This window comes from Monodelphis domestica, chromosome 5, assembly GCF_027887165.1.
Source record: "Monodelphis domestica isolate mMonDom1 chromosome 5, mMonDom1.pri, whole genome shotgun sequence".
Lineage (NCBI taxonomy): Eukaryota > Metazoa > Chordata > Mammalia > Didelphimorphia > Didelphidae > Monodelphis > Monodelphis domestica.
Genome location: NC_077231.1, coordinates 9563103 through 9586325, shown reverse-complemented (window position 1 = coordinate 9586325; position 23223 = coordinate 9563103). Strand labels below are relative to the sequence as shown.

The 23223-nt window shown below is 41.5% G+C and overlaps 1 protein-coding gene across 2 annotated transcripts in view; it reads left to right on the top strand.

Annotated features, from left to right (window-relative positions):
- TAFA5 (TAFA chemokine like family member 5) overlaps positions 1-22536 on the top strand; it is a 550906-nt gene extending 528370 nt beyond the window's left edge. For both annotated transcript variants that reach the window (XM_007502516.3, XM_056797601.1), the window contains exon 4: positions 20240-22536. In XM_007502516.3, the coding sequence (XP_007502578.1) occupies positions 20240-20248 (9 nt within the window). In that variant the 3' untranslated portion in view covers positions 20249-22536. The remainder of the gene's footprint in view (positions 1-20239) is intronic.
- The last annotated feature ends 687 nt before the right edge of the window (positions 22537-23223 follow it).

Genomic DNA, 23223 nt, shown 5'->3' with positions numbered 1-23223 from the left:
GATTGAACTAGGCTATGTGGAATGATGAGAACCAATAAGGAAAATAGGAAGAGGTGCTTTTTGTTCTTATTTTCCCCTATTTTCAAAGGACTTTTTGTTGGGGGTGGAGGTGGCTAGGGTAAAGATGAATGGAATTCAGCCTCTCTAACTCAGCTGGAGCTAAGTACTGTGGACATTTGCTTGAGATGGGCAAAGAAAAGTGTTTGGTTTTTTTCAGCTGACTTTTTAATTTTTTTTTTTTGTGCTAACCAGGAGGATCTATCTGATTGAGAAACAAAAGTTCCATGCACAAATTGGTCAAGGCTACTATTGTCTTCTAATATCAGAGATACAATGCCCAGAAGCAGGGAAAGGGGCAGCAATAATGGGAATGTGTATAGCAACAGAATAATAGAAGGAACAACAGAAGGAAAAAAGGAAAGAGACAAATCCTGGGTGAAGTCAGTAAATTTGTAAAGAATTCTTAGTTCTAGCTGGAAGCTAAAGTGGCCAGTACCAGGTGTTCCTGGACCAAAGCCTAGAATCAGGCCTTGAGTTTAACCCTGAAGTCCCAATAGTCCTCAAGAAAGCACAAGTCACATGAAAAGGAGAAGAGACAAAGAGAAGAGACAAAACTGTTACCTACTGCAGCCCCTACCCCAGGAGCAAAAATTTGTGTATATATGTTTTCCCTATATACCTCTTTTCTTCCCTCTCACCTTCCCTTCTTTCTTCCATTCTCACCTTCTTCCTTTATTCACTTTCTTCCTTCCCTCCTTCCCATCTCCATACCTATATTACTTCATTTTCTCTTCCCTCAGTCTTCTTCCTTTTCTTCTTCCTTCTTCCCTCCAGTCTTTTCCTTCTGATCTTCCCTTCTTTATTTTTTATCTTTCATCTTTATTTCTTCTTTCTCTTCCTCTGTTTTATTTCTTCCTTCCCTCATTTCCTTCTTCTTTTCTCCTTCCCTTTCTCTTATGCTTCCCTCCTTCTGTATCCCATTCAATCCTCTCTTCTTTCTCCCTCTCTCTAGCCCTTCCTACTTGGGTGTGTGTTCAAAGGACAAATCATTGAACATGAATGTAAAGAGAAGAATAGAGAAGAGGGAAAGATTAAGCACCTGAAGGGATCAGGCAGCTCATTCACAGAATAGCCTCCAAAAAGGATGTGTTTTAAAGTTGTCCATGAAGCATGAGCAGGTCTTTAACTGATTCTGCTTTGGACATCAAAAGCTCCAAGAGCTACTAAGTGCTCCCCATTGGTGCCTGGCTACAGCACTCTGATTTATTAAAGAATTGTGTTGAAGACTGCAATATCCACTGGAGGACAGGTCCTGGGAGTTTTCTGACTAAGATGAATCAGAATATGTTGGGCTTCCTGGAGCCCAGAATCAAGACTGTGTGTGTGTGTGTGTGTGTGTGTGTGTGTGTGTGTGTGTGTGTGTGTGTGTGCCATGTGTGTACCAGTATAGGATTAGGTGAATGGTGTGCAAGTAGGAGGAGTTTTCTCATTTATCACTGTAGATCTCCTTAGGCTGGTATCCTGGAAACCAGTAAAGTTCATATTCATTCTTGAACCTCACCTAGTCTCTTCATCACTCTTTTCCGTTGTCATTCCATAGTTCCTTGTTAGCCTTGTTCCTGGGGCTCCTGTCATCAGAGCCCATTTTCTGGAATTATAAATGTGTTAGAGGAGAGGTACAGTAAGCTAAATAGCTTAGTGTTGAGCATAAGAGAAATAATCTCTAGGAGATCAAGTACAGCGGAGAGGCTCCAAAGGGCATGGAGGTGTGTCCTGGCCACTATAAACTGATCTTCAGGGTCAAGAAGGTACTTAGAATCTCTCTAATTTGGAATTAATAGCTTTCAGTGCCCTGGGATTTGACGACTCACTCATCAGAGCTGACAAAAATTCCAGAGGTCACCTGGATGGACCTCCACCTACTTGGGAAGTCCTTCCTCTGTGGAATAGGATCATTCACTTCAGCAAATAATGATTAGGCACTTGGATTCTGATGTTGTAGGTGCTGGGGGAATGCCTGGAGCCATTGGCAAGACTAGAGGAAGAGAATCAGGAAGAGGGGAGATTTAGCACTGGAAGTTTATTCAGTAAACATTTATTAAGCACTTGCTACTGTGCCAGACAGTGCAACATACTAGAGATACAAAGAGCAAAGAGTCAGTTCTATCCTCTAGGAACTTGCAATGGACTGCGAGAGACTACATTCAAGCAAATACATATACAAAATAAGCTACATGCTGGATAAATAGGAAACAATTAAAAGAGAGGGGGCATTCACATATAAAAATGAATAATATGGAAATATGTTTTGCATGCTAATATTTGTGTAACCCAGACTGTGTTGCTTGTAAGCTCCAGGAGGGGGTAGGAAAGAAGGGAGGAAATGGATCATATAACCTTGGAAAACTTATGTGGACATTTTTTATTAAAATAAAAATAATAATTAAATTTCATTTAATTTCTAAAAAGAGGTGGGACAGTGGAATTAAGAGGAGCTGGGGAAGGCTTCCTGCAGAAGGTAGAATTTTTTGTAGGGACTGAAAGGAAAGCAGGGAGGTCAGTAGTCTGGGCAGAGAAGAAAGAGCAGTCCAGGCATGGGAGACAGAGAGAATGACTGAACCTAGAGATGGAATATCTGGTTTATGGAACATCCAGGAGGACATTTCAGGCAGCACATTCACTGAATGGCCTCCAAAAGAATGTGTACAGCATCCTGGGTCAGATTCTGAAGGTGATGTCTTCCCTGCCTTCATAGATCTTCCAGTATAATCAGGATAATGTGATACAGACAAATACTCACATGAAATGAATATATGAGTGCATGAAAAGTAAGTAAAGAAAGAGTTTTGTGCAGGTGTAGTGAATTTGCATGGATTCTTCCTTATTAGAACAAGTGCTGTTTTCCACCTTTGCACCCCAAGTGTTAAGCACAAAACACTGGAGAGAGTAGTCAGCTAGGTGGCAGAGTGAGTAAAGCACTTTACCTGGAAACATGAAGACCTGAGTTCATATCCAACTTCCAGCACTTACTAGATGTTATGGTCTTGGGCAAATCATGAAACTTCTCGTAGCCTCAGTTTCCTTGCCATGGAAATGGGGCACATTACATCCTAGGTTTATTAGGATCAAAATGTATCCCTCTATATTATGTATCTATTATATTCCACTGATCCACCATTCTATTTCTTAGCCAGTACCAGATTATTTTGATGATTACTTCTTTATAGAATAGTTACAGATCTGGTACTGGTAGGTCAACTTCCTTGACATTTTCTTTCCATCAATTCCCTTGATATTCTTAAACTTCTGTTCTTTCATATGAATATTGTTATTTTTTCTAATTCTATAAATATTTTTGGTAGTTTTATTGGTATAGTACTGAATATGTAAATTAATTTGGTTAGAATTCTCATTTTTATCATATTAGCTTAGTCAACCCATGAGTAATTAATATCTTTATAAGTTGTTTAAATCCGACTTTATTTGTGTGAAAAGTGTTTTGTAATTGTGTTCATAAAATTCCCGTGTTCATCTTGGCAAGTTTATTTCCAGGTCTTTTATATTGTCTAGAGTTATTTTAAATGGCATTTCCCTTCCTGTCTCTTGCTGCTGAACTTGGTAATATTAAAATGCTTATGATTTATGTGGGTTTATTTTGTATCCTGCTACTTTGCTAAAGTTATTAATAATTTCAGCTGTTTTTTTAGTTGATTCTCTAAGATTCTTTAAGTATGCCTTCATATCATCTGCAAAGAGTGACAGTGTAGTTTCCTAATTGCTTACTTTAATTCCTTCAATTTCTTTATCCTCTCACTGCTAAAGCTAGCATTTCTAGAACAATATTAAATAATAATGGTGATAATGGGCATCTTTGCTTCACTCCTGATCTTATTGGGAATGCGTCTAACATCCTCATTGCAAATGATATTTACTGAGAGCTTTAGAGAAATGTTTCTTATAATTTTAAGGAAAGGTTCATTTATTCTTATACTTTCTAATGTTTTTAATAGGAATGGGTGTTGTATTTTCTCAAAGGCCTTTTCTGTATCTATGGAATTCATCTTGTGATTTCTGTTCATCTTATCAATACGATAAATTATGCTAATATTTTTTCTCATATTTAACCAGGCATGGATTACTAGTATATATTCTTCCTGGTTATAGTGAGTGATCCATGTGGTATATTGCTGTAGTCTCCTTGCTAGTATTTTGTTTAAAATTTAAATTCATTAATGAAATTGACCTAGAATTTTCTTTCTCTCGTTTTTGCTCTTCCTGGCTTAGGTATCAGCACCATATTTGTATCATAAAAAGGAACTGGTAGAACTCCTTCTTTGCCCAATTTCCCAAATAGTTTATGATATATAGAATATATCAGGGTTATTTGTTCTTTAAGTGTTTGAATCCATCTGGTCCTGGAGATTTTTTTCTTAGGGAGTTCATTCATAGGTTGTTCAATCCCTTTTTTTTTTCTGATGGAATTATTTAAATATTTTATTTCTTCTTTGGTCAATCTAGTCAATTTATATTTTAATAAGCATTCATCCATTTCACTTAGGTTGTCAGATTTATTGGCATATAATTAAGCAAAATAGCTCCTAATGATTGCCTTAATTTCCTCTTCATTTATGGTGAATTCACCCTATTCATTTTTGACACTGGTAATTTGAATTTCTTCTTTTCTTTTAACCAATGTTCTTTTTTATTTTTCCCATAAAACTAACTCTTATTCTTATTTATTAGTTAAATCTCTTACTTTCAATTTTATTAATTTCTCCTTTGATTTTAGGATTTGCAGCTTAATATCTAATTGGTAATTTTAAATGTGTTCATTTTCTAGTTTTATTTGTTGTTGTTGTTCTTGTTGCATGCCCAGTTCATTAAATTGCACTTTCTCTAAAAAAAAAGGAATTTAGAGATATAAATTTTCCCCTAAGTACTGGTTTGGCTATATCCCATGAATTGTGATATTTTCTCTCATCATTATCATTCTCTGTAATGAAATTACTAATTGTTTCTATCATTTGTTTTTTGACAATCCTTTTTTTTTTAATTAGATTATTTCATTTCCAATTAAAATTTTGATTTGTCTTTCCATGGACCCTTATTGATAATAATTTTTATTGCATTATGATCTGAAAAAAGATGCATTTATTATTTCTGCTTTTCCACAATTTGGTTGCGAAGTTTTTAAGCTAATACATGGTCAATTTTTGTGTATGTGGCATGTATAGCTGAAAAGAAGGGATATTCCTCTCTATTCCCATTTAGTTTTCTCCAGAGATCTATTAAGTCTAATTATTCTAACATTATCTTTTAGTTTAATTTATCTAGATCTGAGAGAGGAAAATTGAGGTCCTCTACTAGTACAATTTTACTATTTCCTCCTGAAGCTTATTTAATTTTTCCTTTAAAAATTTGGAGGAGATATATAATATATATATGTATATATATATATATATATATATATATAGTAGTGATATTACTTCATTGTCTATGGTATAATTTCCTTCCTTATCTCTTTTAATTAGATGTATTTTTGCTTTGTCTGAGATCATGATTACTAGTCCTGCTTTAGTTACTTCAGATGATACATGATAAATTCTGCTCCATACCCTTACCTTTACTCTATGTGTGTCTCCCTGCCTCAAATAATGTTTTTTTGATTTATTGATTTATTTAATTTGGAATATTTTTCCATGGTGACATCATTCATGGTCTTTCCCTCCCTGCTCCCAGAGCCGACGAGCAATTCCACTGGGTTTTACATGTATCATTGTTCCAAATCTATTTCCATATTATTAATATTTGCAGTCGGGGGATCATTTATTTTTTTCTTTTCTATTTTTTTAAACATTATTTTATTTGGTCATTTCCAAACATTATTCATTGGAAACAAATATAATTTTCTCCCCCCCCCCCACCTCTCCCATAGCTGATGCATGCTTCCACTGGGTATCACATGTGTTCTTGATTCGAACCCATTTCCATGTTGTTGGTATTTGCATTAGAGTGTTCATTCAGAGTCTCTCCTCAGTCATATCCCCTCCACCCCTGTAGTCAAGCAGTTGCTTTTCCTCAGTGTTTTTCCTCCCACAGTTTATCCTCTGCTTGTGGATAGTGTTTTTTAGATCCCTGCAGATTGTTCAGGGACATTGCATTGACCCTAATGGAGAAGTCCATTACATTCGATTATACCATAGTGTATTAGTCTCTGTGTACAATGTTCTCCTGGTTCTGCTCCTTTCACTCTGCATCACTTCCTGGAGGTTGTTCCAGTCTCCATGGAATCCCTCCAGTTCATGATTCCTTTGAGCACAATAGTATTCCATCACCAACATATACAACAATGTGTTCAGCCATTCCCCAACTAAAGGGCATCCCCTCATTTTCCAATTTTTGGCGACCACAAAGAGCGCAGCTAGGAATATTCTTGTACAAGTCTTTTTCCTTATTATCTCTTTGGGGTACAAGCCCAGTAGTGCTATGGCTGGATCAAAGGGCAAACAGTCTTTTATCGCCCTTTGGGCATAGTTCCAAATTGCCCTCCAGAATGGTTGGATCAATTCACAACTCCACCAGCAATGAATTAATGTCCCCACTTTGCCACATCCCCTCCAGCATTCATTACTTTCCTTTGCTGGCCTGTTAGCCAATCTGCTAGGTGTGAGGTGATACCTCAGAGTTATTTTGATTTGCATCTCTCTGATTATAAGAGATGTAGAACACTTTTTCATGTGCTTATTAATAGTTTTGCTTTCTTTGGCTGAGAACTGCCTGTTCATGTCCCTTGCCCATTTGTCAATTGGAGAATGGCTTGATTTTTTGTACAATTGATTTAGCTCTTTGTAAATTTGAGTAATTAAACCTTTGTCAGAGGTTTTTATGAAGATTGCTTCCCAATTTGTTGCTTTCCTTCTGATTTTAGTTACATTGGTTTTGTTTGTACAAAAACTTTTTAATTTGATGTATTCCAAAATATTTATTTTGCATTTTGTGACTCTTTCTAAGTCTTGCTTGGTTCTAAAATCTTTCCCTTCCCAAAGGTCTGACATGTATACTAGTCTGTGTTCACCTAATTTTCTTATAGTTTCCTTCTTTATGTTCAAGTCATTCACCCATTCTGAGTTCATCTTGGTGTAGGGTGTGAGGTGTTGATCTAAACCTAACCTTTCCCACACTGTCCTCCAATTTTCCCAGCAGTTTTTATGAAATAGTGGATTTTTGTCCCAAAAGCTGGGATCTTTGGGTTTGTCATATACTGTCCTGCTGAGGTCACTTACCCCGAGTCTATTCCACTGAGACTTCCTGTCTCTTAGCCAGTACCAAATTGTTTTGATGACCGCTGCTTTATAATATAGTCTGAGATATTCCTTTGTATTTTTTTTCATTGTTTCCCTGGATATCCTTGATCCTTTATTTTTCCAAATGAACTTTGTTATGTTTTTTTTCTAAATCAGTAAAAAAAATTTTTGGGAGTTCCATGGGTATGGCACTAAATAGATAAATGTGTTTGGGTAGGATGGTCATTTTTATTATATTGGCTTGTCCTAACCATGAGAAGTTAATGTTTTTCCAATTGCTCAAGTCTAGTTTTAGTTGTGTGGAGAGTGTTTTGTAGTTGTGTTCATATAGTTCCTGTGTTTGTCTCTGGAGATAGATTCCTAGGTATTTCATTTTGTCTAAGGTGATTTTGAATGGGATTTCCCTTTCTAGTTCTTGCTGCTCAGCTGTGTTGGAAATATATAGAGATGCTGATGACTTATGTGGGTTTATTTTGTATCCTGCAACTTTGCTAAAGTTGTTAGGGGGATCATTTAAAGTCACCATCCCTAGTCATATCCCCATCGAACCATGTGATCAATCATGTTTTTCTTCTGCGCTTCTACTCCCACAATTCTTTCTCTGAATGTGGATTGCCTTCTTTCTCATAAGTTCCTCTGGATTGTCCTGGATCATTGCATTGCTGCTAGTAGAGAAGTCCATTACATTTGATTTACCACAGTATATCAGTCTCTGTTTACAATGTTCTCCTGGTTCTGCTCCTTTCACTCTGCATCCATTCCTGAAGTCTGTTACAGTTCGCATGGAATTCCTCCAGTTCATTCCTTTCAGCACAACAGTATTCCATCACCATCAGAGAGCAGAATTTGTTCAGTCATTCCCCAATCGATGGACACGCCCTCATTTTACATTTTTTTTTTTGCCACTACATAGAGCATGGCTATAAATATTTTTGTTCATGTATTTTTCCTTGTTATCTCTTTGGGGTACAAACCCAGCAGTGGTATCATAGGGCAGGCAGTCTTTTGGCACCCTTTGGGCATAGTTCCAAATTGCCTTTCAAAATGGTTGAATCAATTCACAAATCCACTAGCAATGCATAAGTGTTCTAATTTTGCCACACCCTCTCCAACATTTATTACTTTCCTTTGCTGTCATATTGGCAAATCTGCTATTTGTTAAGTGGCACCTCAGAGTTGTTTTGATTTTCTTTTCTCTAATTATGAGAGATTTAGAACACTTTTTCATTTGCTTATTTATTTCTTTATCTGAAAATTGCCTATTCATGTCCTTTGCCATTTATCAATTGGGGAATGGCTTGATTTTTTTGTACAATTGCTTTAGCTCTTCTTCTTTTACTCCAATGATAACAATTTTTGAGTTACCAATTTTATCTTTTCATATACAAATACAAATCATTTGAACTTACTGGGTTGCTGAATTTTTTTTCCTTTCTTAATTACCTTTTGGATATTCTCTTGAGTTCAGTATTTGGGCATCAAATTTTCTGTTTAAGTCTGGTCTTTTCTTCAGGAATGCTTGGAAAGCTTCTATTTTATTAGATGATAATGCTTTCCCCTACAAGAATATAGTCAATTTTTCTGGGGAGTTGATTCTTGTTTGCAGACCCAATTCCCTTGCTTTCTGAAATATTATATTCCATGCCTTTTGGTCCTTCAGTGTGGGTGTAGCCAAGTCCTGTCTTATCCTGACTGTGGCTCCGTGGTATCTGAATTATTTATTTTTAGCAGCTTATAATAGCTTTTCCTTGGTCTGAAAGTTCCTGAACTTGGCTATAGCATTCCTGGGCATTGTCAATTAGGGATTTAATGCAGGAAGTGATCGGAGGATTCTTTCAATCTCTAGTTTACCCTCTTGTTTAAGAATATCAGGTCGGTTTTCTTGGATAATTTCCTGTAGAATGATGTCCAGGATTTTTCTTTTGTCATGATTTTCCAGTAGTCCAATAATTCTTAAATTGTCTTTCCTGGATCTATTTTCCTCAATTTTTTTTATTCTTTTGATTTTATTTTATAGACTTTTCCTGCCTTGTAAAATAATTTGCTTCTACTTGTTCTATTCTAATTTTTTAAAAGACTTTATTTCATCCTGTTTTGGTTTTTTTGATCCTTTTCTTTTTGATCTATTTTTCTTTTCAGGTCATCTTTCACTTTCTTTGCCTGGTTTTCTAGCTGGTCAATTATGGCTTTTATGACACTATTTTTGTGTTTTAGTTCATGTGCCTCTGTTTCCAGATGACCTATTTTGCTTTTTAAGTTCTTTCCCTAATTTTCTTCAGCCTCTCTTAATTTTCTGTTTTGACTTGTTCCAAAGCCTCAGTCCAATTTAATGGACTTTTCTTGGTGTTCCTTGGTCCTCCTCTGTTCTATTTGTTCTTTGTTCATCACCTGAATAGAAGCTGTCAATAGTAATTTTTTTTCAGTTGTTTACTCATTTTTCCTTTCTTTCTCCCTCCTTATTGGCTATATTCTTGACCCTCTGTTTATTTTCTGGATCTGTGAGTTTGGGCTTTTCTGCCCTAAAGTGGCTTCTTCTCTGCTCTGTTGATTAGCTGGATTAGACTGATGGAGCTGACCTGTTGTATTAATGTGCCCTGAGGCCAGATCTTCCCCAGCTTCCAGCAGAAGCTAAAGGTGCAAGTGAAGGTGTAGAGACTGAAGGTAGTCACCCTCATCTTCCTCTCTTCCTCTATGTCAGCTGCCTCCCTGCCAGCTGCCCAGTCAGAGACTTGAGCTTCTCCTAGTGGGACCAAGGTATTCTGTCATGGCTTCAGCCTTCACCCTTGAATCCCAGTTAGTCAGATTCTTACCTTGGGTCTCAGTGCAGTAAGTGGGGGAGAGGTATTGGAGATTGAGTTTTTCTGCCCTCTGGAGACTTCTTATCTGCACTATTGATAGACTGGATTAAGCCAGTTGAGCTGATTTGCAGAGCCAAATGTGCCATGAGACCAAAGGTTCCAGGGTTCCAGAGTCAAAGGCTCAAGATAGAGGAGTAGTGGCAGAAAGCTGCAACCAGGCTACCCTCCTCTCTGCCCCTCTCCTCCAGTTATGGTGAGAACCCTGAGCCTTGAATAGCTGTGATGCTGAAGGTAGTTACCCTCCTCCTCAAACAAGGCACTCCTTCTGGGTTGGAGTCCTAACTCCAAGATCCCACCAACCACTTGAGACTCAGTCCAGTAGCTGGAGGAAGGGTCCTGGGACTTTCCTTCTTTCGTTTCCTTAAACCTGAGAATTCAATCTTCTCTGCATACCTTTTAACTTGAATCCCACTGGAATGTCCCCTGGCTCTGTCCTGCTTCTGTATTTGGTTTTTTGTCCCCCTCAAAGAACCCTGATTTTGATTGATATGGCAGGATTTTCACAGAGGAATCAACCTTTGCTGCTTCTAAACTGTCATCTTCACTACCTATCTCAAATATGTTTCTTGTTAACAAGATATCATAGGATTCTGGTTTTAAATTCCCTCAACTTTCTACTTCTTTTTTTATGAGTGAGTTCATCCATTCACGTTATGATTATCAACTCTGTATTCTCCTTCCCTTATGATGCAGTTCTTTCTCCTTCCTCTCTGTCCTGTCACTTTTGCTTTTAATCATCAAACTCTACTTTCCCCTCTCTTCTTTTTACTTTAATGAATCCCTTAAATTTTCTACATCTTGAGGAGCAGCTGGGTGGCTCAATGGATTTAAAGCCAGGCCTAGGGAGGGGAGGTCATAGGTTCAAATCTGGCCTCTGAATCTTCCTAGCTGTGTGACCCTGGGTATGTCACTTAACCCCCATGGCCTAGCCCTTACTACTCTTCTGCCTTGGCACCTTTTTATGCTTCTTTTGAGTCTTGCATTTGAACATCATTTTGTCTGGTCTTTTAATCAGGAATGCTTGGAAATCTTCTGTTTTATTAAATGACCATTTTCCCACTGAAAAAATAGACTTAGTTTTGCTGGGTAGATGGTTCTGGGTTGTAGACCTACTTCCTTTACTTTCTAGAATATCATATTCTAAGCCTTCCAATCCTTTAATATGGAAGCTGCTAAATCCCTTGTAATCTGTCTGTAGCTTTGTGATATTTGAATTGTTTCTTTCTGGCTGTGTACAGTATTTTCTCATTGATCTGAAAACTCTCAAATTGGATTTTAATATTCCAGGAAATTTTCATTTAGGGATTTATTTCAGGAGGAGATCAGTGAACTCTTTTAATTTCTGTTTTACCTTCTTGTTTAAGAATAACAGGTCAGTTTTCTTTTATTGTTTCTTGTAATATGGTATCTAAGTGTTTGTTTCTATTCAAGGTTTTCTGATAGTCCAATAATTCTTCAATTGTCTCCTGGATCTCTTTTACAGGTTAGATGTTTTATTGTTGTAAAAGACAATTGTCTTTATTTTATTTGCCTATGTTGAGTTAATCAACCCAAAACTTAAAAACACCCCTACTTAACACTAAATAAAGGAGTTCACAGTCACTTACTTGGAGAGCTCCACCCTTTTAGGAACTTGTGAATCCTTTAATAAGAGTTTACACCTTCAGTGAATGAGAGGCATGGATCCCAAACTTGTGAATCCTATAATCAGAGTTGACACTTTCAGAGGTCTTTGATAAGAGTTGACATCTTCAGAGGATGTGTGGTGTGAATCCCACAGACACTGCCCCCCTGGGCAGTGCTAGACAATTTGGAAACTCTGATTGGCCCCTATGAAGAAGAGCAGGGACAAGAAGTCACTATAAAAGCAAACCCCAAACTCCCTCAGAGAAGATTATCTTTGAAAAGATAGTATGAAGAAATTGTCTTTTAGAGATCATATTCTGACTGGGGAGAATCTTCAAGGGATTTTGCTGGAGACTGCAACTTGGAGCTCAACTTCAATTTAAACTGACTGCTGGACTACTTTGTTGAGTGAGTGAAAGACTGACTCCTTTCCTAGTTTCCTAAGAGACTAGCTTCCATCTTTGAGGAGGCCACATGGTTACTCACCACCTGCCTTCCTGGTTGAGAGCTAATTAATCTCTGTCAAGATTAAGCAGACCCAGAGTAAACATTTAGGTTGATAGGATAGATCTTTAACTTCCTCACATTTCTCTACTTTTTTGTTTCCTCTCCATTTTGTAAATATTTATAAATAAATTTGTAATTGAGATATAATACTGCTGATCACATAATTTCATATAATCATCATCCAACCATTAATTTTAACCTTTACATTTATGTCATTTCACATTTCTTTTTTTGTCATTCTTTTGATTTTGTTTTGTTTCTTGATGTTTCATAAAGCTTCTACTTGCCAAATTTTAATTTTTAAAAAATTATTTTCTCCTTTGAGCTTCTGAACTTTTCTCCATTTGGCCAGTTCTGCTTTCCATTGTTATCATTTATCTTCCATATTTTTCCTCTGCATTTCTTTGATTTTTGAAATCATTTTTGATCTCTTTCTAGAGCCTGAGACCAATTACCATTTTTTGAAGTTTTGCATTTAGCTGCTTTGATTTCCTTGTCCCCTTCTGAGGCTGTGCCATGTTCTTTTCTGTCACCATAGTAATTTTCTATGGTTAAGTGTTATTTTTTATATTTGTTCATTTTCCTAGCCTTTTTCTTCAGCTTTTATTTTATCTTAAAGGTAGACTCTATTTTCAGGGTAGAGAGGGTACACTATTAAACTTCTTATTTTTTTTTTTTTGCTGCTACCCTCAGCTCTAGTTCCTGATTCCTGCAAGTTTCAGTTCTTACAAGGTAGTATGATGGCCTATGGTCTGGAAGCTAAGAAAGCCACCTTCTACTGCTGACTCAGTCTTCCCCAGGGACTGCTAATGACTCGTAGGGCTTAGAACACTATGCTCTTCCTTGTATCGGGACTCAGGCCCTCACTTTTGGCTTATATTTGCCATGTGCCTTTTGGGCTGCCTTCCACTGGGGCTTGGTGCACCTTGAACTTGAGCATAGGCTAAGAGTCTTACTCTATGCCTATACCCATAATGCACACTGTGGACTGCTTTATGCTAGGGCTTAGGGCCTCACTGAAGACTTTTGCTAGGGCTGGGAACTTCAAGGTGTAAGTATGGGGCGCTCTACTGTTGTCTTAGGTAGAGTCTCAGGGTCTTGAAGTTGGCTTGGGCCCAGATTCAGAACCTGGAAAAGAAGATGTGGGGTGTGGAAGCTTGCTATTGGCTTGCCCTGATACTCTTTGGTTTAGCCTTGCTGTGGGCTGCACTGCCCTCTCACCCCAGTGAACCAAACTCTGTGTGCTTACCTTCCAACTTGTCTTCTGTAGGAAACTTGCTTCTCTTCATTCCCTTTTGGGTTCTTTAACCCCAGTATTCATTTTGAAGCTTTGTTTTGAAAAGATTCTCAGAGAGGTTTGAGCATTCTGTGCCTCTCTTCTGCCATCTTGGCTCTGCTTCCCAAGGTTTGGCATCTTGGTCATTGTGGAGACGAGTTGTTACCTGTCAGGGACTGGATTCTTTCCAGTGGTCATCCTCATTTGAGCGCCTCACCTAGCCTCAAGTCTGAAAGGGGGTCCTCACAGAAGAAAATCTTGAGACCCTTTCATAGATTTTACTTGGAAAGAAATTTCTTTTCAGGACACATGGTTTAAGGGTATACTGGGAGTGTTTTTTTTTGTTGTTGTTGTTGTTTTCCCCCCAAGGAACCCAGGCTCCATTGCTTATTTGTATCTGACTAACTTTGGGAAAATGTGATTGGTGGTGGTGATGATAATGTGGTCCCAAAGTGGAATGAGGTATGAGTATGAGGCTCCCCATGATGAAATTCTCTATCCCTATACAAATTGACCTCCATAGCTTATCCTAGAGAGTTGCCTTGGGCCATGTGGGATTTAAGCAATTTACTCCTAAACCCATAGCCAATAGTTAGGGGAACCCCATTCTTCCTGACCCCCAAGTTGCCCTCTATCCACCACACTGAGCTGCCTCTATTATTATTCTTGTCAGCTAATTTTTTGGTGACATTTTAAGTCTTCCAAAGTACTTGACCCTTGACAACCTTGTAATTCTCTTAAAATGAAATCTTTCTACCAGATACTCCCCAAGGTCCCTTCTAGCTTTAGACCTGTCATTCCCAAGTCCAGCCAATAGCCTTCCATTGCTATGTGACCTGGGCAAACCATTTAAGTTCTCTGATATCCAGTTTCCTCCTCTGTGAAATAAAAATAATAATCCACATTCCACTGACTCGATGAGGTAGTTATAAGCATTAATGTGCTGCTGGGGTGGGAATTATCATGGGATCCCAACTCAGGGAGTTCTGGAGACAGCTCCAAATGCTCATGAGACCCAACTGTTTAATTGTCATTGGGAGCATCTACAACTTATAAATCAGCAAATGGTCACAAACAGATGGTCTAGACATTTTTTAGGCGTTAACAATGCAGATTAGACTTAGAAATGTATCGTGTATATTTTTTTATCTTAAATCTTAACTAGCATACCTTGGCCCTGGACTTGGCACTCCGTGGGTGCTTTAATAAATGAGAATTAGATCTGAGAATGCCTAATGGCTCTAGTATAGCATACCCAGGGCAAGATCAAATGGCTGTATGTAACTTTACCTCGAGTACTTAGCAGGGCAGTAATAATGACCTAAGTTCAATCCTGTTCTTTCTCTTGATGGTTAATCATTTTATCAATACTTATTAAGCACCTACTATGTGCCAGGCACTATTCTACATGATGGGAGTATAAATATAAAAAACAAAAATCTCCTTTGACCCACAACTAGTCAAAAATATCCTCTATAATACTTGGGCAGTGGGGTCTGGTGGCATGAGCTGGGCATTCAGAATGAGAAGACTAGATTCAAATTCTGCCTTTGCCACTTGCTCCCTGTGTGACCTCAGACATCATTTCCCTACCTGGGTCTTAGTTTGTTATTCTACAAAATAAAAGTGATCCCTGAGCTTCCTTCTAGTTTTAAATTCCAAAGTCCCTGTCATCCAAAGCTCTCAGCATGGCTGTGATGGGGAGATCACTGTACACTGAGGAAGCCCCCATTCACTGCACATCCTGCAGGAGTTTGGGAGGTCAGTAGGCAGAGCCTCAATTCCTCAGGATAAGCCAGGGGATGACGGTACCCTTGCTAAGGTCGATCTGGGTCATGGGCAGAATCCTGTGCTCTTTGCTTCATCTGGCAAAGGATCAGAACAGTGTCCAGCAGCACCTGGGCTAGCAGCCACCCTTGGCAGACTCTGCTCTGGCTCTAGAGGGCTCTTGCCCAGCGCATTACAGATGCCAGGCTGCCTGGCTTAAACCACGAAGCAGGGTGGTGTCACTGCGGTAGGCAAGACTGGCGAACCAACCAGGCTGAAGGATCTGCAGTCCAGCCTTCCTCCAGGATACGACAGGCAGGATTTCAGGAACGGAGGTGAGCACTGAAGGCGCCCAGGAGGGAGACTTCTGATTTTCTGATTATGAGACGGCACAGTCAGGAGCCAGGGACAGAGGCTGGCTCCAATGCTCACATTCTTTGGGGACACTCAGAATAAAGAATCTCAGCGCTAGAAAGGGCCTCCGAACAGGGACTCTAGGGGAGGGACACACTAGAAGAATGGATATCGAAGCCAGAGAGACCCTCATAGAAATGTCAGAGCTGACAGAGCTTTTACATTTCTCATTTTATAGATGACAACATTAAGTCACAAGAAGGTGGTCACACTTCAGATTCATGATGTCAGTGCCATGCCCTGCCGTGTCAGAGATGTACCTAAGCTTGTCTGTTCTTTATCCTTGCGTGGCACCATCCCAGGAAAGGATCTGCCGTGCGCAGCAGAGAATCCTGGAGCTCGGACTCAGGAGACCAGGGCCCTGCCTTGAGCACACCCTTTGACTTCTGAGAGCCTGTTTCTTTGTCAGTAAACCAGAAATCCTCATATGCCTGGGGAGGAAGAGACCTGGCCCTGCTTTCTTGGCCAAGGATCATCCCAAGCTCCTGGACTCCTCGATACATCTTTTGGATGTGAACAGCCCAGGATTGAGCTATCCCATTTGCTAGAAGGGAGCTGGGAAGGCAATGGGAGCTAAAGCCCATGGTGGGGGGTTACTTGACCAAGAATGGAGACAGGAGATTGGAAGACATCCTCACTGCACTTCCTAATTATGGGACTCTGGAAAATTCTTTCCTCCTGCAAAATATAATAATAATTATAAAACTCCCTGCAGTATTTGCCTTCTACATGGGTGAAAAATGATTCAGGAAGGTGTCCAACCCTGGAGATCTTCAAACAGGATGAGAGACCCCATGACCACCCTCACTGAAGAGCTGGACTGTGTCACATCCCAGTTTCACCTCTTACCAGCAGTGTCTCAGGACCGCTCTCTGGTCCTCAGTTTTGTCATCTGTAAAATTGGAAGGGGGAGGCAGGAAGGAGGGCACCAGGTTGCCATGGGTGGCAGGAAGGAGGGCACCAGGTTGCCATGGGAGGCAGGAAGGAGGGCACCAGGTTGCCATGGGTGGCAGGAAGGAGGGCACCAGGTTGCCATGGGTGGCAGGAAGGAGGGCACCAGGTTGCCATGGGTGGCAGGAAGGAGGGCACCAGGTTGCCATGGGAGGCAGGAAGGAGGGCACCAGGTTGCCATGGGTGGCAGGAAGGAGGGCACCAGGTTGCCATGGGTGGCAGGAAGGAGGGCACCAGGTTGCCATGGGTGGCAGGAAGGAGGGCATCAGGTTGCCATGGGAGGCAGGAAGGAGGGCACCAGGTTGCCATGGGTGGCAGGAAAGAGGGCACCAGGTTGCCATGGGTGGCAGGAAGGAGGGCACCAGGTTGCCATGGGTGGCAGGAAGGAGAGCACCAGGTTGCCATGGGAGGCAGGAAGGAGGGCACCAGGTTGCCATGGGAGGCAGGAAGGAGGGCACCAGGTTGCCATGGGGGGCAGGAAGGAGGGCACCAGCTTGCCATGGGCCCCTTGAATGTTCTTCTAGCTCTAGATCGGATCCAAAAGAACCCTGTGAGGTGTATAGTACAAATATCGATAGCCTAATTTTACAGATGAAATCAAGGCTTGCTCCTGGCTTACATCCCTCATACTCTAAGTGTCCGGCCCTTTCATAGCTTGGTCTCCCCCTCCCTCACCCTCTTCCCATCCGCCCCTCTCCCCTCCTCCTCCTTCTTCATTGAAATCTCCCAGGACCCAATACTTGTCAATGTTTTCTACGCATGATAGCATTCAAAGGTGTTGTGTCTGGGGGTTTGAGCCTCGGATTTGCAGTGTGCCTTTGGGTTTCTGGGGAAGCTGAAGTTGGACCCTCACCGTTCATTATGTGACTGGAACAATTTTGAACAATAAAACAATAATAATGATAATAGTAACAATACCTGGCATTTATGGGACACTGTCAAGGCGGCAAAGTGATTTACCTGCATTATTTCAGTTTAATATCACAGGAATTCTGAGATGAAGCTACTTACAGGAATGACTGCTGCCTCTTTTTTCTCCTCTAAGGAACAGAAGAAGAAAGGGCTCCCTTTTGTGTTTCTAATTTAGTTGGAACACTTTTACTAGACATTCAAGGCCCACCTCCATCTGGCACCATCTACCTCTCCAGCCTTATTTTCCCTAACTGCCTTGTAGTCATTATTTGCTCCACACACACAGAATGACTTTATGTCCCCACCCCAGCTCTCGTTCCTGTTCATCCTTTGAGGCCCAATTTAAATGCCACCTCCTCCAAGAAGCATTCTTGGATTCCCCAAAGTTCATGAAGACCCTCCCTCTTAGACTTCCCAGAACACTTTGCCCTACTCTGAAACCCTTATGTAAAGCTGTATATTATAATTCATTTTATTTTATCACCTCTGTACACAGACAGCACCTAATTATAAGCTTGTATGGACTGTTTTAACTAGTCTAACTCTTCCTGACCCCATTTTGGGTTTTCTTGACAGATAACTTGGAGTGGTTTGCCATTTCCTTCTGTTCATTTTACAGATTTGGAAACTGAGACAAACAAGGTAAAGGGACTTGCCCAGGGTCACACAGTTAGTGTCTTTGGACTCAAGGAAATGAGCCTTCCTGACGTCAAGCCGAGCCCTTTCTACACTGTGTGGCTTTGACAAAGGAGTAAACTGAGGTACTTGCCCAAAGTGACACAAAGAATCCACAGTGCCCAGATCACTTGATGCCAGGCTTGGTGCTCCTTCCAGTGAATGACAATTCCTTGCTGTAAGGGTGCTCCCCTGACCCAGAGGCCACATGGAGGCAGGTTGGTAGAATGACAAGAGTGAAGGACTTGGGGTCAAGTGACAGAGTTGTTGTGCCTCAGTTTCCTTATCTGATAGAGCAGCTCTGTGGCCTCCTCACCAGGCTGTGGTGAAAATCCAATAAAATAATAGAGGGAAAGTCCAATGAAGCAGGCAATGGCCCTTTCCGAAGTCCTACATTCATGAGGTCTTCCCGGGTCCTGACGCGCCGGCTGGAAAGGCATCATGGAGAGGCCAAGCTCACAGACTTGTTCCCTGTTCGGTGGGAGATGAGATCTCAGAGGATCCAGACCTCGGAGGGACGAGGATGAACGTCCAGCCGACTGAGAAGTGGAAGCCCTGTGCTTTTCTGGGCTCTCTGCCTTCTCTGATGCACACAGTGGTCACTTTGGAACGAATTCTTGGATTTTCATGGATTCCTGAAGTGGGAATTTAACTATGTGTAATTCCATCTTTGTAGCATCAGATATTCAGAAGTGCCATTGGTGATCTTGAAACACAAAGTGAGTAGAGATTTTGGAAAGGGGATGTCTTATAACACAGAACAGAAAAGACCTTAGAAAACAGGGTCTCAGAGCGGGTAAGGGAATAGGGACTGTCGAGAGTTGAGAGGAGCCTTGCAATAGGCGATAATATCAATAGTAGGTCTTGCTTCTATGACGTTTTGAGAATTCCAAACAGATCTCTTTGCTGCCTAACGTTCCCTTTTAATTGGGAGCCACTTTTAGCATCCTCATGGATGCCGTCCTTATCTTGATGGACGAGGAGCTTGAAGACCAGGGTTTTATTTGTTCAAACAGCGTCACTCATCCCTTCACTCTCTGTGGACTGGCTCCACAAAGAAATACTTTTGGGCAATCCAGCGCGTCAATTTGCTGCCCAGAGTCCTGAGGGCCCCAGTGGGTTTTTCAGGGTGACAGAGCCTGGAATCTCAGTCTTCAAGGCTTTGAGGCCACCTCTCCCCTCTGCTGGCCACTCTCCTCCTCATTGGTCATTATTATGATTACTATAATGAATATATTCTAAGCAAAGCACTAATAAATAATGCTGGTAATGATATATGTTATATATTGACAATAACACTAATAATAAAATACAATAATAATAAATAATGATAATAAAATGATAAAAATAAATAATAATAATACAATATTACTAATAATACAATAATAATAACAACACTAACAATAACAATAATAATAAACCACATCTGTATAGCAGTTAGCAAGATAGACAGAGAGAGCCTCAGTTTCTTCATCTGTAAAATGAGGAATAACAAAAGCACTTATCTCCCAGGATTGTGGTGAGGGTCCAATGAGATGTTTTTACAGTGCCTGGCACATAGAAGGAGCTATTGAAACGCCTATTTCCTTTTTTTTTTAATTGCCTTTTTTTCTATTACTACTTATTGTTATAATTGTTATTGATTTTGCTATTCACTGGCTCCACGTGACTTTGAACCGCCGATGCCTTCTCAGCAAAGTGGGCAGGTCATACCACCATTTACTCTGTGTGATTTCAGGTAAGTCCTTTCCGTCCTCTGAGCCTCAGTTTACCCATTTGCAGGGACAGCTAGAACAGACGCCTTCTCTCGTCCCTCCAGGTCTCTGTTTCCTTCCCTTAAGTTGGCGTGATGCTATGGAGGTAGATCCGCCCTCCGCTGGCCCCGCAGCGTCCTAAGCCCCAGAGTGGCCTCAGCTCGGCTGATGTGCTTTCTTTTTGTCCCTCCGCAGGTCTCCTGACAGCCGCAGCATGAGCAAGCGCGTGATCTCCCTGGGACGACGGCTTTAGGCTCCGCATGAGCTCCTTACCTTAGTCAAGTTTCTTCCACCGTGGATCCTCGCCCGTTGTACTTCCCTTCCCGCCACCGTCTGTTTCTCTGTATCTCATCCAAAACAGCCTCATTCTTCGACTGCCGCCATGCGCTCCAGTCTGTCCGGCCGTCCACGGAGCACTGAACTAGGGAGCGGAGGGAGCACAGCGATGCTCGGGCTTTAGCCATACCAAGTCCGTGGTGAGCGCCCATCCCCGGGTCCACTCAGCCGCTGGACTCCCTGGGACCCACGTGGTTTCACGCGAGGAGTCGCCTGCAGAGAAGAGTCCGATCAGCCTTAGAGAAGACTGTTTTGTCAATGGGGGGACACTCGGGCGCAAGAGAGAGTCTCTCCTCCTGCCCTGGACTGTCTGAGTCGCTTTTATTTTCTTATACTTTCAGTATATACAATAGACCAAAGAGCAAAATCTATTTTAAAGAGGACACAATCTTATTGTTAAAGTTATCGGGGTTAAATTGTAGAGGGGAGGTCGGGGTGGGGGGAGGGAGCACAGACGTGAATGAATCCTGTGGTCGGGAGCCGGACGGACGTGGCCGTCCGGAGGATGGGGCGTCTGTCTCTGCCGAGGGAACGCTGCGGTCCGGAGTCCAAGGAACTGCTCCCGAGGAAGAGACGCGCCTCTGAAGAATGCAGACAGAGCATGGAGAGTCCGGAGCCGACGTCCTAGACACACGCAGACAGACTTCCGTAGAACACAGACTGGCCGCCGCGCCGCGGCGGTGGCCCCTTTATCCCTCTGTACTTAGATTGACTTTATCGTACTAAAAATCATTTTCCGTTTTAACCAGTTAAACATGCCTCTTCTACCGTTCCATTTTTGATAGTTGGATAATCCAGTATTTGCAAAGAGCATGTTTGGTCTCCTGTGACCTCTGTCTCATCCGATGCACCATTTAGCACCAGAAAGCAAATTAAAGGAAAAAAAAAGTAACACTTGTTTGAAAGAGATCATTAAATGTATTTTGAAAATCCTAAAGTTATATATTTAACAGTTTTTATATGTTGTATATTTGTAGAGAATACTATTTAACAATTAACGTGGTAGCTGTCGCAGGCCTGATGAACAGTCCGACTCCCCTGGGCTTTCTAAACCCGACAGGCCAGGGAGTGACCACACCACACGGGATTTCGTGAAGCATGGCCAGGGAGGATACTTTCGGAAAGTCACCAATCCTGTCGTTTATATCAATCGCTTTAAGGCATCCAACCTTCACACACTGGTGGAAGATGGGGCTTTTTTTAGGTTTGTCTTTGGAATCTGGGGGGGAGGGCTCTCTGTACGGTCAAATTTGGGTGTAAAATACTTGAATCATAACTAAGTTACTTCCCACCCCTTTTCTTGCCCACCTTGGCCCAAGAGTATACTTTCATGCTGGTCGGCAGCTTGATTCCTACGCCCCCATCTTCCAAAGTATTTAGCCTTCGTATTATCCTGTAGGGAAGAATTGAGGCTGGGGAAAGAAGTGGAGAGCCAGATGAATTCTGAGCTCCTGTCCCTCTCTCTGATCACATTGGGTATGTGATGAGATCACAAGAGCTGATGGATCTCTGGCTCTGGATCCCCTTCTCCCTGGCAATGAATTATAACCCAATCCCCAAGCCCTTTCTGAGTCCCCACTGTAGTATACTACCTATTAGTCCAATTAACATTAGGATTATCTTAGATCTATGCTATGAAGAGAAAGCATTTAGAGGATGGTCAAGAAACCATAGACTAAAGCCCAATTTGATTCAAGCCTGTTCCCACGATCCGCCTCGGGGACTTCATTTAAACAGGCCGTAATCATGAATTTAGGGGTATCTCTGAGGCAACCCAATGTATAGGATGTTTTCTTTTTCCCTTTCTCAAATTGTATAACAGGTCTGACCTGTATCCGAATAGTGGTTAGCACCATCCCTCGCCGTGTGCTCTATGCCGTGTAATGCAGGACGGCCCTCCTGCCCCACAAAGGACCCATGATGGGTTTCCCGTAACCGAGAGTCCTGGGAGATGCGCTGACCCACAGGTCCCCCCACCCAGGCTGTCTCCTCCTTCCTCTCACCTCTGGTTGTTTCTTTCCGAAGAGAGTGTAGTCGCCTTATTTAGCAAAGACCGAGAACATTTAAGATGTTACAACATTTTCTGTTGCTTTACAATATTCAGTTTTTGTGTTGATTCCGCTAAATTATGGAAATAAAGACAAAAAATCCTTTTATAAGCGAGCGTTTTGTTCCCTAGCCTTGACGTGCACACGGAGGGAACGGCGGTAGAGTCTGGGGGTAGTGGAGAAGGAGGACCTGGAAAGGGGCCTCTGGGAAAGAGCCAGTGTGAGCTTGTTCAATGCCAACTTGTGGTGACAGCTGCAAATCTTGGACTTTCTTTGACCAAGCAAGAGGACACCTTGAACAGGCCCTGCGGGGAAAGAAGGAGCTCCCCCAACTGGACTCAGCCTAGAACCAGCACAGGTTCCATGAGTGTCTCCCCACATTGGTTCCTTATGTAAGTGTTTGCCTTGAGTTCTATTTGTATCCAAGGACTGGATGAGGTGGATGCTCCATGCTGAGGGAAGGGGGAAATTCAACTGCATTGTTGCCTGGGGTCTCTGCTCTCTTTCACAGGTACGGGTGCCTTGATTTCCCAACTGGACTAAATGTCCAAACACTTGAAATGCAGACTCTGTGATGTTCTGTTGAATCCTGGGCTGAGTAGGGTAGCGTGGTGGGAGAGGGGGGACATAGCTCTTTCCTGCTCTGACCTCTGGTGTTCTCTTTGGAAAGATGAATTGTAAGTGATACCTTTTCTTTCTTTGCTCCACCTGCCTTTGTCTAGCATCTCTCTTCCTCCCCCTTAATCCCTTCTATATATATCTTTGTATATAGGATAGATGAGGGATAATGGGAGC